The sequence below is a fragment of the Dipodomys merriami genome, unplaced genomic scaffold (assembly GCF_024711535.1).
Source record: "Dipodomys merriami isolate MVZ:Mamm:240054 unplaced genomic scaffold, mDipMer1.0.p SCAF_1, whole genome shotgun sequence".
In the NCBI taxonomy this organism is placed as follows: Eukaryota; Metazoa; Chordata; class Mammalia; order Rodentia; family Heteromyidae; genus Dipodomys; species Dipodomys merriami.
In genome coordinates this window covers 53162129-53180527 of record NW_027202270.1, presented here as the reverse complement: position 1 = coordinate 53180527, position 18399 = coordinate 53162129, and the positions used below count along the sequence as shown (strand labels likewise).

Here is an 18399-nt window from a genome sequence, read left to right as displayed (position 1 = left end):
CTCATAATTTCATTGATTAGAAGATGGCCATCATTGTTCCATAATTGCAAAACATTTTTATTTTTAGAGATGTTAGAATTAGTTCAAGAATTAGTCCAGTGACTTTCAATACTGCATTGTTTTTCTCTTTTTTCACATTGTTTTTTCTTTTTTTTCTTTTTCTTTTTCCTTTTCTTCCTTCCTTCCCTCCCTCCCTCCCTTCTTTCTCTCTCTCCTTCCCTCCCTCCCTCCCTTCTTTCTCTCTCTCCTTCCCTCCCTCTCTCTCCTTCCTTCCTTCCCTCCCTCCCTCCTTCCCTCCCTCTCTCCCTCCCTCCCTCTCTCCCTCCCTCCCTTCTTTCCTTCCTTCTTTCTTTCTTTCTTTTGTTCTTTCATTCTTTATTTCGTTCTGTCTCTCTCTCTTCCTCTCTCTCTCCCTTCCTTCCTTCCTTCCCTCCCTCCCTCCCTTCTCTCTCTCTCTCTCCTTCCTTTCTTTCTTTCTTTCTTTCTTTCTTTCTTTCTTTCTTTCTTTTTCTTTCTTTCTTCTTCCTTTCCTTTCCTTCCTTCCTTCCTTTCTTTTTTCCTTTCTTTCTTTCTTTCTTTCTTTCTTTCTTTCTTTCTTTCTTTCTTTCTTTCTTTCTTTCTTTCTTTCTCTTTCTTTCTTTCTTTCTTTCCTTTCTTCTTTCTTTCTTTCTTTCTTTCTTTCTTTCTTTCTTTCTTTCTTTCTTTCTTTCTTTCTTTCTTTCTTTCTTTCTTTCTTTCTTTCTTTCTTTCTTTCTTTCTTTCTTTCTTTCTTTCTTTCTTTCTTTCTTTCTTTCTTTCTTTCTTTCTTTCTTTCTTTCTTTCTTGCCAGTGAGCTTGAACTCAGCCTGGGTACTGTGAGGTTTTTAGCTCATGACTAGCACTCTACCATTTGAGCAACAGCTCCACTTCCACTTCCACTTTTTGATGGTTAATTGGCAGTAAGGGTCTCACAGACTTGGCCAAGGCTGGCTTCAAACTCAGTTCTTAGATCTGTCTTCTGAGGTAGCTAGAATTACTGGAATGAGCCACCAGTACCCAGCTACATTGTCTATTTTTATTCACTGTGTAAATCTTAGCATTTGTCTACTTACTAGTTGAATATCAGCACTTGTAGGAGACCAAATATATTATCTGTCTAGCAAGATATATACTTGTTGCAAAATGGTGTGATAAACACATTGTTGGATGACTAATTTATTGTGAAAAAAAACTTACAAAATAAAGTTAACCATTTTGAAGTGACTAGTTCAGTATCATTTGGTCTATTCACACTGTGCTGCCATCATTACCCCAGTAGCTCTAGAACATTTACATCATTTGAAGGAAAAATTCTGTATCCATTAAGTAGTTTCTCTAGTTTTCTTTCCAGTCAGCATTTCTCTGTGGATTCATTGGATATTTCATTGAGTCATATGATATGAGACCTTTTATGCTTATTTCTTTCATAAAGCTATTTATGTTCCCTCCCCCCCCCCCCCATTTGTGGGGCCTGAACTCTGGGCCTGGGCACTGTCCGTCAGCTCTTCAGCTCAAGGCTAGCACTCTACCACTTGAGCCACAGCACCACTTCTGGCTTTTTCTGCTTATGTAGTGCTGAGGAATCAAACCCAGGGCCTCATGCATGCAAGACAAGCACTCTACCACTGAGCCACATTACTAGCCCTATTTATGTTCTTATTGTCTTGCTATGTAGTTTAGAAAGGTAGGTAACATAGTAATGAAGAAGTATATAGTTGTTGTAGTTTTAAATTGCCTTATTTTATACAAATTATTATCATTGTTTTATCTAGTTATCTTAATCTTCTTCGGTATAGTTGTTAACCATTAAGAAATGACTACTTCTGAGGGTAATGAATGACACACTTTAAAAATAAGAGCTGTGTACCAGTGGTACATGCTGGTAATCCTAGGAGGCTGAGATCTGAAGATCTAGTTTGAAGCCAGCCCAGGCAGAAAGGCCTATCTCTACTTAATCACAGAAAGCCTGAAGTGGAGCTGTGGCTTAGGGGGTGGAGAGCTAGTTTTGAGCAAAAAAGCTCAGGTATAGCATCCAGATTCTGAGTTCAAGTTCCAAGACCAGAACAAAAAATAAAAGGAAAATATTACTAAGATTGCATGAGTCACAGATTTGTAGTAATTTGTAATAAACCTTTGTGTTAATTGCATGGTACAATGAACTTTCTACTTAAAAATAAAAGTAGCACTGGATGTAATCCCAGCCAAATAGAGATGGAGATGAGAGGATCATAGTTTAAGACCAGACCAGCCAAAAAGTTAGACATTATCTTGAAGAACATACCTGTTGTGGTGGCACTGGTAATTGAAGCTAAAAGGAAAGCAGGGATAGGAAGATTGAGAGTTAAGACCTACTCTGGCAAAAAATAAATAAATAAATCCAAAGGGACTGGATGTGTGGCCGAAGACTCTTTGAGTTCAAACCCCAATACCTGCCCTCCCACATAAAAAAATAAATGCAAATAAAATAAAATGAAAATAAATGTAAATTGTATGCTTTGAGAAACTTCCAAACCAACTAAATGCCATAAAATCTAGGTCTTTAGTTAGAGTCAGTGCTCAGAGTAAAATATACAAACTAACAAAATTTGGACACAGAACTAAATGTTTTACTCCACAGCTGCTTGGGATGGTAAATCTTTGTTCTCAGTTTAGGGCTGGAGTATAGCTCAGGGTAGAATGCTTGCCTTGCATACATGAGGTATTGGGTGTGATCCACAGCACTTCAAAAGTAAATAAGCAACTAATTTCTGTTTCATTTCTAAAACTTCTTATGATGTAGGGTTGCATATGTGCTTCTACCAATACTCACTTTAAAACTTCTTATGGTGTAGGATTGCATATGTGCTTCTACCAATACTCTACCCCCACCTCTTTTTGCTTTAGTTACTTTTCAGATAGTACCTTGTGGTTTTACCCAAGCTGGCCTTGGCTAAGATTTTTCCATGTATGCCTCCCTTATAGATTTGATTACATATGTGAAACACCATGTCTGGCTTATTGGTTAGGATAGGGTCTCCGGAACAATTTTGTTTAGACTGGCCTCAACTTCAGTCCTCTCAGTCTCTGGCTCCTAAGTAGCTGGGATTGTAGACATAGATAGGCATGCTCTATCATGCTCAGCCTGAAGTTTGTTCTTTGAAATGATTTTGGTATAAAAACGTCCTCTTTAATTTATAAAAAATTATATCTACTTTGCTTTTGTTTTTTTAAGGAAAGAAAAAATAGTTCCTGGAACTATTGCCCAATATTAGCAAGAGTTTGAATTAAGAAGAAACCTGCCCAAACTCATCAATTTGAAGCTTAATACCTTAAGACTTATATTACCGAAGAGGTAAGATTTAAAATTGTATTGAACCTTTAATTTTTATTTCAGGATATAATAGGTACTATGAAAAAGAATTTTTTTTAGCAGACATTGAATTATGTATGTGTGTAATAGATCACCAGATTTTTTTTAAGTTGTAAGATTTAGAATATTAGTATGTTTCATTCTAAATGTTAGTATTTTTATTAAAATATGGTCATCTGAAATGTTTTAATTTGTTAAATATTTTTCCTGGATTGAGACACCTAGTTTTGCTGAAAACACAAATTTGACCTGCCAGATTTTCTTTCCCGCCGTTTCCCACATTGCTCATGTATATTCACAGCATCTGGAGTCTGTGTAAAGTCACCAGAAACAACACAGAGGGAGTAGATAAAACTGAACCCAGCTGGGAATTGACTTTGGCCTAGAATTTACATATATATTTGTGTATCTATATGTGTATACCTAAAAATGTATTATCTTTATATATTAAAGTATCTATCCTGTGCATTGTTGTTGTTTTGTTTTTTTTTGGTAATACAGAAATGGTCCCAATTTTTTTCTTCTTTGGTAATAATATTTAGAAGATAATGTCTTTAATATTATATATACATATATATATATAGGATTTTTTTTCTGTTTTCCATTTTTAAAATATGCTGTATATTGAATGATATATTTGAGTTGAGAAATTTTAATGAGAATTTGATGAGATTTTATTTGAAATATTATTAGGTTGAGGGAGTAAGGTGTTGGAAGTAGAAATTTTGTTTATAGCATTTTTTCTTGCCTTTTCATTTGTACAAATGAATTTATTTTCATTTGCATAAGCTTTTATGCTTAGTGAAACAAGCCAGACACAACAAATATCTGATTCTGTTCATATAAAATTTGAAGCCATAGTACTGGTCTTTACTATTAGAAATTGGAGTACCACCTATGCAGTATGGTAGAGACTGGAGGAGGCATTTTGGAGATGTGGATTGTGGGTTTCTTTTTTTTTGTATTTAGGTGACCGTCACTTGAGTCCATGGCTTTATAGTTTTATATTTTTCTATATGTGAACTTGAATAAAGTTTGTAGTATTATTGTTAAATATCTGCAGAATTAAAATGTTACTGATTGGTTCAGCAGTTAGTTTGTATAGCAGTTCTAACTAGAACAAGGACAAATGTTATTAGTACTTAATTTAGAATATAATTTGATAATATTTTCTAAAGGATACATTTAGAAGAAGATGAATTTGAAGTTGTAATAGCAGTTTTCATATCAAGAAAACATTTTTATTGTATAAGGAATCTGTTGTACTGTTAAGTTTTATAATTTGATTACTTTTTTTGCATTGGAGGATGTATTAAGTACTTCTGTTAATTGTTTTCTTGAATAAGTTCTTCAAGTTTTTGTATAGTTTTTCAAAACACTCAAAAAAAAATTGATAGTTCAAAGTTAAACCTCTTTGTATTGATGAACTCTGAAATTGTAATTGAGAATAGCAGCTGAATTTCCTTAGTATAAAAGGTTTGTAACTACATTTGAAGTAATAATATATCCATGTAGGTTCTAGAACACTATCTTAATGTATTAATGTTTACTTTATAGTATTTCTTTTAGAATAATGAGTTCATTTTTAAAAAGCCTTTGATGCTAATTCAGAGATCTATAATCTGCTCACAATGTCTTTCACATGTAGTTTTGATGATAACTGACAAGCTGTAAGTTAATTAGCACAGAACTTACTAATGAGGATGTTAAAATTTAATTTAAAAGTGAGGATTTTTATTTGTACACTCTGGACAAATTGAAGGAAATTCAATCATACATATGATAAGCATTTCAGACACTTTTTCCTCATTCAGGTAGTTTATTAGATAACAATAAGAAAATATAATTAACTTAATGATAGCAAAGTTTTGAAAGTATGCTTAGATTGCTTGTCTTTAAAACTGGGGATAACCCAAAACTAAAGCAGTAAAATAAGGTCTGTTAATTAGCATGGAAGACAGCTTCTTGAATTAATATGTGGTGTTAATTAACAGGAAGTCTGATGTTGTGTTGTAATTACCACCAATATTTTTGACATACTGAGTGACTGAAGGTGAATTATATAGATAGCAGTTGAGTAAACACTTTTGTACTTAGGAACATTTCCTTTGTTTCTGTTTTCTAGAAATATGGACAGACTTCTTAGACTTGGAGGAGGTATGCCTGGACTTGGCCAGGTTAGTATGAAATCTCCTTAAGTATTTCATGGTGTATAAACGACAAGCTTTTCTATAGTTATACAAAGACAAAGAAATCACCCAACAGATAACATGGTAAGGAGCTAACCTTACTGATGCATTGTAACACTAAATAATGTGTGGGAAACATTTTTTATTTTGATTTACTACTTTCCTGGAAATAAGAATTTTCTCTGTTCACTTTGTTTAAAATTTTGAGATACATGAAATTATACCTTTTAGAAAAGAAAAAAGGACATCATATTTCTGGGTTTAAATTGTAAAGTTAATATGTTATGAAAGTAAGCAGGGTGTACTTTTTGAGCAATTACACTTTTTGACTTTTTGATGGTTTGAATATTTCTCATATGTCTTTGAGCCAGTTTTCTTCATGATTCTTCTTTTTGTAATATCTATATAACCATTCTCTGGCATATAAAGATGTCAGATGTGAGCTGTGGTAATAGGGAGATTTTGTAAATTTATAAATTTAGTTGCAAATTGTGAGTTAAAACATTGCCTTAATAGACTACCTAAAAGAAATTGCATCATGCTTAATGCATCATCCTTAAATACCAAAATAACTTTTCAATTTTTTTTTTTTTGCACTAGTTTTTAAACTCAGGGCCTCTTGCTTTCTTGGTGGGTACTTTACTGCTCAAATAATTTTTCTTAGGCATTAGACTCAGCAAATTATATATTCATCTTAATGAATTTATGCTGGAAAAACAACTGGACATGTGATAATGACTACAAACTGGGCTATACTGATTCTCAGAGACCACTAAAAACCATTGTGTTGTATGAAAATTTAATGCTTGCTTAGTAATCTCATTAATTTCAATTCTATTAACTGGATTGTAGGTACTCAATTTGTAATCCTACTGGACCTTAAATGTATTTTGCAAAAGAACCTGTTATTTCATCCCCCATTTAGTGACGAATTAAAAAAGGAATAATTTTTTTTTTTTATGGTAGCACCCTTATCAGATGCTCTAGAATCAATTTTTATTCTCCCTAAAACTTATTCTTATTCCAGGACTAAATTGACAAATACTGTATTTCTTCTTCAACGTGAAATATTAAGTATTACTTTGAAATAATAAGAATGACATGTGTATCTCCCCCCCCCACTCGCCCGCCCCCCCCCCCCCCCCCCCCCCCCCGCTAGTTCAGTGAATTCAAGGCTTGAGTGCTATCTCTTAGCTTTTTTGCTCAGGGCTAGTACTCCATTGCTTGAGCCACAGTTACACTTCTGGCTTTTTGGTGGTTAATCAGAGATAAGGCTGTCATAGACTTTACTGCTGAGTCTGTCTTTGAGTATTATTGCTCAGGTCTCATCTTCCTGAGTAGATAGAAGTACAGGCATGACTTACCAGTGCCCAGCATGGATTCTTTGTTTTTAAGAAAAAGTTCAAGTTTGTTGCTTGGTTGGTTAGTTTGTGTTGGGAATTGAACCCAGGCCCTTGCATATGTTAGGGAAGTACTCTACCACTAAACTATACCCTTAGCCCCATAAAACAGTAGAAGTCTTTGAATCTTTATCTTATCTTCATTTATCTTAGTTATCCTTATTTATTAGTATTATCTTAGTTATCTTTATCTTTTTATTATATATATATAAGGCATATATATATATATATATATTAGATATACCAATAGTGGTAGTATCTTTAATACAGTCTAATATTAGATGACATTTAGGCATTGCTCTGTATGCTAATCTCATTGGTCACCTTTTCTATGGAGTTCATAGTAATACAATTGCAATTTAATCACAGTTGACACTGATATTTCTTTGATGTGGCTTTGACTGCTTATTTAGGCAAAACAGTTGGGCTAAAAGGTAAAAAAGGACCTTTAAATAGTTCTTTAAAAAAAACAGTCTTTACTCTAGACTTCGGATGTTCTCTCAATAGGAGAGTACCCTTTACTTTTTCCAAGTCTAATTCTTCCATAGTCTCTAGCCCCATGTTCTTGAAATGTTACTGTCTCCACTGATCACTTTCTTTGACTATAAAGTTGTTTTTGTGTATTATATCTACAAAGTGAAGTCTAGTAATCCTTTTTTTCCCATTAGTTTTATAATTCTCTAAGATAATATACTCATTTTTTACTTGCCTATCTTTTTTTACTCTCATGGAACTATATTCAGTCTTTTCCATTAGTGAACTAAAATCTATATAGACTATATGGCTAAATCTATATAGACTATTTGTTTATACTGGGGATTGAACCCAGGGTCTTAGGCATGCTAGACAAGTGTTCTATCACTGAGTTATACTTCTTCCCCTTTTTATTTTGAAACAGAGTCTTGCGAAGTCCCAGGTTGATCTCAAACTTACTGTCCTCTTGCACAACCCTACCTAGTAGTTGAGATTGTAGATGTATATTTCCATACCTGGCTATTAGCTTGCTCTTATTTCTTGTTTATTAGACTTGAATATTTCATACTAACAATCTTAAAACATTCTTCATCCACAGCTTTTATCATGCTATCTTTATCAGTTTTTTTTTTTTAAACAAGAATGTTCTTTATTTATACAAAGCATTACAATCTTCTCAAGTCTTCAGTCACTTATCAACAAACTTTTCACTGTATTCACTTAACAAAAAGCATCCAACTATATTACACTACCTGCCAACCCCAAGTGCTCAAGTAAGACAAGAATGTGCTTGGAGTACTGAATGGAAGATAAGACTAAGAAAAGCCAACGAGGATACTTTAGAGACAGTTAAAGGAGAAGGATTTGTGTGTGTGTGTGTGTGTGTGCTCACGCGCACACACACACACACACACACATGCATGTGATTCCAGAGCACCATCATATTTCCCTTAAGGTTGAGGAGTTTTATAAAACCATTTTTAAGACACGACACTAAGGAACCAGAAGAATCTGAACCTTGAACCTTGGGATACAAGCAGGTATTCAAAGTTCCTAGACTGGCCAACAAAGTGAGTAAAAGAAAGTGGGACTAGAAAGCAGAAAGGTAAAAAGAAACAAAGAGAAGCATAGAGGGAGAAAGTTGTGTTTAGGAGAAATAAAGTCTAGCGCTTGTCACAAATTAAGAGAATGCAAAGCCACACCCAGTTTGGGAAATGGGAAAGAAAAAGCCTGGGATTTTACACCTTCCAGGTGATCATCCTAAAGCTTTACAGTGGTAGGCAGTGAGGTACATGTAGCACTAAGTCATGTGCTTTGTAAGACCTCAGTGGCACCTTTGCATGACCAACTTTAATCTCCATTGCTATTTTAAGCCCATAAGTGCCCAGAGTTCAGCTACCCCACCAAGTTAAATGGACAGGTAATAAAGAAGAGCTGCAGCAAAGTGGGCCTAGTGAAAAAAAAATGTTATTGTGTCAAATAAAGAGATGGCAGATTGGATTTCATTATTCACCCAGCTTTCCAGTAGTTTCCTAAAGCTGAAACATTCAGACTACTATTCTTTGGTGCTAGGGATGGAACCTAGGGCCCTCCATAGCGGCACATGCTAAGCAAGTGCTCTATTACTCAATTATATCCCCAGCCACCTGGCCATTCTTAATAAGCTACTATTGCCAAATACTGTACAATCAAATGTAGGCTGACCATGATCAAAGCCCCAATTCGTCCTGAGCCTTCACTGCCCCTGTGATCTGAAACACAGCCAGCAGCATGGAAATTATTATTACTTTTATAGAGGGACAGGGAGACAGGGATCAAAACACTACCTAAACCTACACCTAAGTAAACAGAAGATTTCAACTGGCCAATTTAATCAGCTTTCAGAATCCTCCTTACTAAAAAGTCATAACTTTCAGACCAATCAAGCAAATCAGGATTCTGCTATTCAGATGTTCTGAGGCTGGGAGAGCTGGTTTGGATAATTCTATTCAGTTTTTATTTTGATCTCAGGCACTTGTGCCTAAGACCACTTACCCAGCAGGGAAAAGCTTCATATAAACACAAGATATTTCTAGGTGGTATCTTCTACAATGCCATCCTGCCCACCCTATTCAGTTGTCTACTTCCTCCTCTTCATTTGGCTCATCTTCTTCCAGTCTTTCTTCATCTTCATCATTGTCCTCATCCCTGCTCTTGTCTGGCTCTTCTGAATCTGTTTTTTTGTCTTTGTCCTTCTTCTTTTGCTCTGAGGCTTCCTTCTTGCCTTTCTGCTCCCGCCTATATGCTTCTAGAGCTTCTTTTAAGGGGGTAATGAATCGCTGGAACTCCATCTCTTCCATGGCGGAGAGCACATCACTGGCATTGAGTGTCTTGCGCTTCCCTTTCATTGCGAAGTTATTGGCACAGGACGTGGCATACAGCACGAAGACGCTGGCGGCGCGGGAGATGGCGCTCCGGGCCTCCTTGGAGATGTTGACTCCGTCCGGGAGCGCCTCCTTGATAATTCTAGTGATGACAGCGTTGGGCAGATTTAGGTCCTCGGGCCTCTCTGCCATTGCCACCGCCGGGGCCCGAGCTTTCTTCGCCCCAGGCCTCCTTCTTCAGGGTACCACAGCGTCTTTATCAGTTTTTTTATTCTAGACTATATTTACAAAATAACTTAGATTTTATTGCAATGTTACATTTTAAAATGTAAGTACTTAAATAGTGGTAGGCTAAAATTGTTACATCTGTCCACATGCACTTATTTCAATGCAGTTATTGTAGTTTGAAGCTGAAGCAAATGTTTTGATAGTAGTTAATTTACATAAAATAGTATTTTTAAATTTTTGACTGTATCTTTTAATTTACTTTGCTAAAATTCTTAACAGTTTGACATTTTCAGAAGATGCTAAGATGATTCTATTAGAATATACATTGCTGTAATTTTTGTTGCAGGGCTTGAATTCAGTGCTTCATGCTCTTGCTTGACTCGTCAGCTTGGCTGATGCTCTAGTACTTGAGCCAGGCCTCCACCAGGGCTTTTGCTAGTAAATTTGAGGCTTAATTTCTCAGATTCTTTGCCTGGCTGGCTTTTAACCTTGATCATTTCATCTCAGCCTCCTAAGTAATTTAGATTATAGACATGAGCCTGACTGGTGTCCATCTTGTAATTTTTTTTCCCATTGTCTTTGTAATCTTGCCCTACATCTTGATATCTAAACTACTTATAAAAGCAGCAAAATCAAAGTCCAAAAGATGAGATTGGTTAAATGTAGTGCTTAGAAAATTTTAGTTTTAGTTTTTGGGTTTTTTTTTTTTTTCTTGGTGGTACTGGGATTCAGCCTTTTTTTGTGTGTGCTAGTGTTTTTTGTTTGTTTTGTTCTTGTTTTCACCAGCATTGGGGCTTTAATTCAGGATCTTTGACTCTTACTTGCTTTCTTTGCTCTGAACCACTTCTTTCTAGGACTGTACCACTCGGGCTAGGCCCACAGTAACAGCTTTTTGCTGGTTAATTGGAGGTAATAGTCTCTGTCTTACCTGGGCTGTTTCTAAACAATGATCCTCAGATCTCAGCTTTCAGAGTGGCTAGGACTATAAATGAAAGCCACCAGTGCCCAGCTTTCTGGTTATTTCTGAGATAGATAGGGTCTTACTTCCTACCCATGACAATACTTGTACTACAATCTACCTATTTTAAACTTAGTTTCTGAGATGTTAGATCTGCCTCACCATACCTAGATTTTTCCTATGAGATGGAGTGTTATGGACTTTTCTGCCCATCTCAACCTCTTGTGTAACTTTGTATGACAGGCATATGCCATCTCACCAGCAGCCAGCAGTGTGTTGAGAAAAGTTCTCTTGAACTTTTCTTCTTGGACTGGCCTTGAACCTCAGACCTCCCATTCTCAACATTCCAAGTGTTAGGATAACAGCTGTGAGCTGGTGACACAGGCTTACATATTAAATGTGGGTTAATTTTCTGATTCTTTTAGTTTTGGAAATCATTCATTTATAAGCTGAGAAGTAAGCAATGTAAGAACAAATACTGGGGAAAAATTTTTAAAAAGTACAGTTCATCTTGATAAATGTCATCACTTCAATTGAAGCCCTTTTTACCTGAGTCTTTAAGTGAGAATGGAACCTGTATGTTTTAGAACAGTTAGAAATCCAGTGATATTTTTGTGAAAATACTCTTAATTTTTTCTCTACAAGTTTTGGCATATGTCCAGTGATATATGAACAGTTAGTATTACCTTTTGTTTGTCTGTTATGTCCTAACTGGCCAAAATACAGTCATTTGAAGTTTATGATGTAGACCAGTAAATTCAGTCTGCAGAACTAAGGAAACATAGGCAAGTGATGTTTAAAGCTTTCTACATGTGGTGACATATCCATCCGTCCATCCATCCGTCTATCTATCTATGTAATCTGGCTGCATGTGTTTTGAGACAAGATTTCACTGTGTAGCTATAACTGGCCTGGAACATCTGTCTAGGATGCCCTTGAACCTGTAATCTTCCTGCCTCAGTCTCCCAAGTGTTAGAATTACAGGTGTTATTCATTGAAGATGCTATCGTGTACAATTAAAAATTTATTTTAGTGACTAGATTTTAGAAAATAATTTCGTAAATTGAATATATTTTTGTTTTTAAAATTTCTTTAAAATTTGTTTTTAAAATTTCTGTACAAAGGCATGGTCATTCAGCAAAGCAATTTGTGAATATAATGTGTCTTGATCAATGTCACCCCTTTCAACACTCTCACCCATCCTTCCCAGTGAATGTGATGTATTTCTTATAACTTCCAAATCTTTATAGTAGGTGGTTTTAGTGTACATTAGCCAATAACCATTTTTTGGTTTCTTACTGTAGATCTTGTGTTTTTGTTATCTATCTTTGATTTTATTCTAATGCTGCATAAAAAGGATTAATTTAACATAGCAATTGGAAAAATTATTATTTCTTCTTTTAGTCCAATAATATTGGATAAGCAGTCTTTTTTGTGTTTTTTTTTTTTTTTTTCCTTACAGTTACAGTACTGGAATTTGAATTGGGGGCCTCATGCTTGCTTGGTTTTCTTGTTTGCTCAGTTGATGCTTTATCACTGTGCTCAGCCACAGTGAAATTTTCTGCTCGGGCTTTAACTCTCAGTTTTCTAGATAACAGCTTGCTAAGTAGCTAGGATATAGGCATGAACAATCAGCACTTGGCAGAATTTAATGTCTTGTTTTGTTTTGCTGGGGTTAACAGGTTTGAACTCAGGGCTTGGGTTGCTTGAAAAGTAATCTAACACTGAGCCATGCCTCCAGCTCTCATTTTGTTTTTGAAGAAATTTTTTCCTCAAGACAGGAAAGCACAGCTAAGTAGGAAAATACTCATATTTTTACTACCTCAGTACAAATATTACTAATTCTTGTCCCTGAAACACAGATTTAAATCAAAATACTAGGAGTAGATGGAAGAGATAATTATAGCACATTCATCTGTAAGACATTAAACAAAAATCAGTAATACAAAAAACAATATAGAAGTAATACAAAAAAGATAACATCTTAGAAAAAGAACATGAAATGGTTTGTAGATTAAGAATGATCAGCAACAAGCTGGGCACCAGTAGTTTATGCTTATAATCCTAGCTACTTGGCAGGCCGAGAATGAGAGGATCATGGTTCCAGGCCAGCTAGGGCAGAAACATCATCTATCTTAGTGATAGGAAGCTGGACAAGGGGTGTGCACCTGTGATCCCAACAAGTTTTGAAGCCTAAAAGTAGGAGGATCGTACATCACATACACGTTGGGGCAAAATGAAACCCTGTCCTAAAAGTACTCATTGAAAAATGGCTCACAGCAATATCATAGCCTAACAAGTATGATGCCCCAAATTCAAACCCTAGTATCACTGATTAGAATATGGTGAAGAGGCTGAGTGTAGCAGTACAAGCCTCAAGTTTCAGGGCAGCCTGGGCACCTGGATGACAAAGCCCTCTGGCTATGTATAGACTGCCTCAAAAAGTTTTAAATTTATTTTGGGTTACAGCAACGTAACTCAGGTAAAGAGTACATTTCTTTTTGGACCCCTTCCCTTGCTTTCTCCTAGCTTTTCTCTTGTCCCTACTAAAAAATACTTTTTTTTAAATGTACACAAAGATAACCAGTATGACTGTGTATTGGGAATAAAAACTAAAACCACTATCATTTTTTTGTTGTATTGGGGATTGAACTCAGGGTCTAGCAAATGCTTAACCCCTTGAGCCTTACCCTAGTCCTTTGTACTGTTTTTCAGACAAAAACTCGTATTTTTACCTGGATGGACTTAACACATGTATGGAGCATGAACCTCCGACCTCTGTCCACTGAATAGCTGGGAATGCAGGCCCCAGCTTGCCCAGCTTGTTTTTGAGATAGAGCCTTTCTAACTTTCTCCCACATGGCCTGGAACTGTAGTCTCCTTGTCTCTTGTCAGAGTAATTGGGATTATAGACATGTGCCTAATAAAACCACCACATCTTGCTTTTTTTTTTTTTTTTTAATATGTGTATGTGCTGGTACTGGAGCTTTTTTTCCCCACTTACAGCTGACACTCTTTAAGATGATGAGGTATGTCTCCAGTTGTGGCTTTTTACTGGCTAACTGGAGATAAGAATATATGTTAAGAAAATTTAAGGAGTCAAGAGTTCTCATGAAAGCTTTTCTACTTATGTGGAGAAGGGGGATGGTATGTGGTAGTAGGAGATGTTGGTGAAGGATTGTAGTTCAATACTTGAAGCATTCCCTAGCAAATAATACAACAAATACAAAGGTGTTAAATGAACACATCAAGTATGGATTATAAGCTACTTAGAACTGTGATAGTGTATATTGATGTTGAAGATACCCAGACTGTAGGATACTCAGCAATTTCATTTATTCACTTTACAGAAACTCATACATATATATATATATATATATTCATTTTACAGAAACTCTTTTATATATATATATATATATATATATATATATATATATATCAGGAGACATAGAATTGTTTGGAATATTGACAAAATGCAAAGCACTTCAGCCTAGAAAACTGAAGAACAAAATTTTATGTTCTAGTTATTGTAATCACGTATACCTCATGGACCATAATATAAATAACTGAAGAACTAGATTTTAAACTTATTTAAGTCTAGGTAATTGGGCTGGGAAAGTGGCTTAGTTAGTGGTAGAGTGCTTGCCTAACATGTATGAGACCTGGGTTTTTCCTCAGTACCACATAAACAGAAAAAGCTGGAAATGGCACTGTGGCTCAAGTGATAGAGTGCTAGCTTTGAGCAAAAAGAAGCTTGGAGACAATGCCCAGACCTGAGTCCAAGCACCAAGACTGACCAAAAAAAAAAAAAAAAAAAGTTTAAGTAACCAAATGTATCTAGTGCCCAGATAACTCACCAAATTAATGAGAAGGGAATAAAAAGAAACTATAGCTTTTCAGGTAATGTCTTTTCTACTTAATACAAAGGGCCAAACTACATCAAAAGAACAAGATGCTACTCACATTAAATTCCACTTGACATTGTGATATTTATTAACATTTGTATTTAGTTCTTAAAAATCATTACCAAATGGGACAAACTCAAAAAATCATTTGCATTTACTTTTCAGAGCTTTTTATTTTTATTTTGTGTCCGTCATGGGTTTTAAACTCTGGGCCTGGATGCTGGCCCTGAGCTCTTCAGCTTAAGCTAAGTGCTCTACCACTTCAGCCACAGTCACTTCCCGTTTTCTGGTGGTTAATTGGAAATAGGAGTCTCACAGACTTTCCTGCCTTGGCTGGCTTCGAACCAAGATCCTCAGATCTCAGCCTCCTGAGTAACTAGGATTCCAGGAGTGAACCACCAGCCCACTTTTTTTTTGTTGTTGGTGGTTGTGGGGCTTGAAGTCAGACTGGGCACTGTCTCTGAGACTCTGTGCTCCAGGGTAGTGATGCAGTGCTGCTCTTCCACTTGAGACACAGTGCTACTTCCAGTTTTTGAGTGGTTAATTGTAGATAAGGGTCTCACAGGGACTTTTCTGCCTGAGCTGGCTGAGCTGGCTTCAGAATCCAATTCATGTGTCTCAGCCTCCTGAATAATTAGGATTACAGGTATGAGCTCCAGTGCCTGGCTTATTGTGTTTATTTTTATTTCATCTTTTATTTGCTAGAGGATTGTATGGCATGAGCTATTGTAGATTATTGTCTATGATTAATCTTGAAACCTGTCATATTCGAAATAAAAACTATAATTCTGTTATAAGCATTGGTGTTGTAGCATGAAAATGATTTAACAGGATTTGATTTTTAAAAAGGTTTTATGAGTTTCTTTATATTTCTAATTCTTCACCTGCCTCTATTAATAGTATATTGTGTATATTGTATGTGTATTGTGTATACTTATTGTACGTATATGGATGCTTCTGTTTTCCTTTTATTTCTTTGGATTATCTGTTGTTATCCCCCTGTATATTTATTTATTTATTTATTTATTTATTTATTTATTTTATTTTTTTGGGTCTGGTTGTGGGGCCTGAACTCTGGGCCTGGGCCACAGTGCCACTTCTGGCTTTTTTTTTTTTTGTGCTTATGTGGTGCTGAGGAATCGAACCCAGGGCCTCAGACATGCAAGGCAAGCGCTCTACCACTGAGCCACCTTCGCAGCACCCCCTCTGTATATTTATAAACAGCCTTTGTGGGTATCCTTATATTTATTTATTTGACCACTTTTCTTCCAGTTAAGTTGGGATCAGGTATTTTTAATAGTTTCCTTTCTTTGTTTAATTTCAAGCAACAGTAATTTTTCTTAAGAAAAAAGCAAAAATACAAAATGTGCTTAATGTTCTATTTTCTATTCAATAAAAAATTTATTATTTAAAAAGTATAGATACTAATCATTCTATTCATATGCTTAAGTTGGTATTTGTACTATAGAAAATACAAAAAGGTTAGGTCAAAAGTAAAACTAATTTTAGGCAGACTAAAAAGTTCAGCTTAAAAGTAAACTAGTGCTGGGTGCCGGTGGCTGGCAGCTCACGCCTATAATCCTATCTACTCAGGAGGCTGAGATCTGAGGATCATGGTTCAAAGCCAGTCCAGGTAAGAAAGTCCAGGAGACTTTTGTATATCCAGTTAACTACCGAAAACCGGAAGTGGCACTGTGGCTCAAGTGGTAGAGCACTAGCCTTGAGCTGAAGTGCTCAGGGCCAGTGCCCAGGCCCAGAGTTCAAGACCTATGAAAAAAAAAAGTAAACTGGTCTTTTTCTTGTCACTATAGTTGTCACTGTAGGTATTTAACTCTGAAAATGTGCTTTTGAGAGGTCTCAACTCTGCTCTTAAGCTTCTTAAGTAAAAGAAACAAATTCTTGGTGAGTACATTACTAATCTATGTCATTCTGTTTGAACATTCTAGTTGTAACAAGTGTTTCAAGGAAAACTTGTGAATGTTAAACTTCTATTTTGGTAAGAAATTACAATAAATGGTTTTGAGTTCTTTAGAACATAAGAGAAGTGGTGATTTTTTTTTTTTGAGTGATACTGAAATTGTCCACAAGAATTAATCACATTCTGATAAGACTAAATTAAAATGATGAGGAAAAATATCATGGTTAACATTTTAAACCTGAAGTGAATGAATTCTGATTATGGCATATATTTATATTTTTAGTAGAAAGAATGTGTTGAATAGAGACCAAAATAGATAAGCCTAGGATTCCAAATGTATGCATGTTATGGATCCTAAGAGATCCAATCTCCATTTTTTTTGTTGTTGTTTGTATTTTTTAAGTACTGGGGATTGAACTTGGGGTGTCACACTTGTTAGGAAAGTACTCTACTACTTGGCCATACACTCAGTCCTTTTTTTCTTTACCTGTTTCTTTTTTTTTTTTCTTTACATATTTCTTTACATATTTGTTTTATTGGTTATGCTGAAGACCTGGCATACCAACTTTTTGAATTTTGTCTTAAACATGAGTAATACAACTTCTGAAATTTTCAGTTCATACTATCACTTCAGTTCTATTGTTAACATACTAATTTAAAACCTTGCCATGCAAGACTGGAGTTTTCTCATGCACATTCAAGGTGATTTTTTTTGTGAGATGTTGTGTATATTGAATATTGTAGAAGTTATCACCAAAGCAGAACAATACTCTTCCCAAGGCAACTTCCCAGTGCTGCTTTTCAAATGGGTGCCAGTTTCTCCTGCTTTCTCTCCTGTGAAGGAAGGCCTGTATGCTTCCTCTGTAGGACATTATTGGAAGGCTTAGCAAACTAGTGATTGTGATAACTTTACTTTTCTCATATTTTTGTCTATACATTTACTATTGTCTTATTGGAATACATTTTTTTCTCCCTGTACAGTAACTTCTGGTTCATCAGTTTTTTATCCTCCTACTGTTATAGGCATCAGAATTTGAATAATTAGAAGCAGAATGCTTTTCAAAAATGTATTAAAGGTGGGCCAGGTACCGGTAGTTCACTCCTGTAATCCTATCTACTCAGGAAGTAGAGATCTGAGGATCCAGGTTCAAAGCCAGCCATCCATGAGTCCATGAGACTTTTATCTCTAATAAATTACAAAACAACAACAACAAGACAAAACAAAGCCAGAAGTGGAGCTGTGGCTCAAGTGGTAGAGCCTCTAGCCTCTAGCTCAAGGACAGAGACCACGCCCTGAGTTCAAGCCCCATAACTGGCCGCTAACAACAACAAAAAATTACCAAAGGTGGGATATAGTAGTTCAGTGGTACAGTGGTAGAGCACTCACCTAGTATTTTCAATTTTCTCAATTTGTTTAATTCCTAGCACTGCCCTCTCGCAAACAAATGTAGACAATAAAATAACAAAAAAATAATGTTGGAAAAGTGCTCTATTTTGCTTTGTAGAAGGAAAAATTTCTTGTACCTTTATGGAAACTACTTCATTACCTAGTAGAATGTATCTTGCTACCATCATTTATGTATATGTTATAATAGGG

The 18399-nt window shown here is 35.6% G+C and overlaps 2 protein-coding genes across 2 annotated transcripts in view; one reads left to right on the top strand and one right to left on the bottom strand.

The window, feature by feature from the left end:
* Window positions 1–18399, top strand: part of Psmd14 (proteasome 26S subunit, non-ATPase 14) — a 96938-nt gene that overhangs the window by 5961 nt on the left and 72578 nt on the right. The window contains exons 2-3 of the mRNA XM_070022172.1: window positions 3230–3349; window positions 5493–5544. Of these exons, the coding sequence (XP_069878273.1) occupies window positions 5497–5544 (48 nt within the window). The 5' untranslated portion in view covers window positions 3230–3349; window positions 5493–5496. The remainder of the gene's footprint in view (window positions 1–3229; window positions 3350–5492; window positions 5545–18399) is intronic.
* LOC138826818 (DNA polymerase epsilon subunit 3) lies at window positions 8881–10042 on the bottom strand. The gene has a single exon (XM_070022068.1). It carries the CDS (start codon window positions 9983–9985, stop codon window positions 9542–9544), a length of 444 nt encoding a protein of 147 aa, XP_069878169.1. The 5' UTR covers window positions 9986–10042; the 3' UTR covers window positions 8881–9541.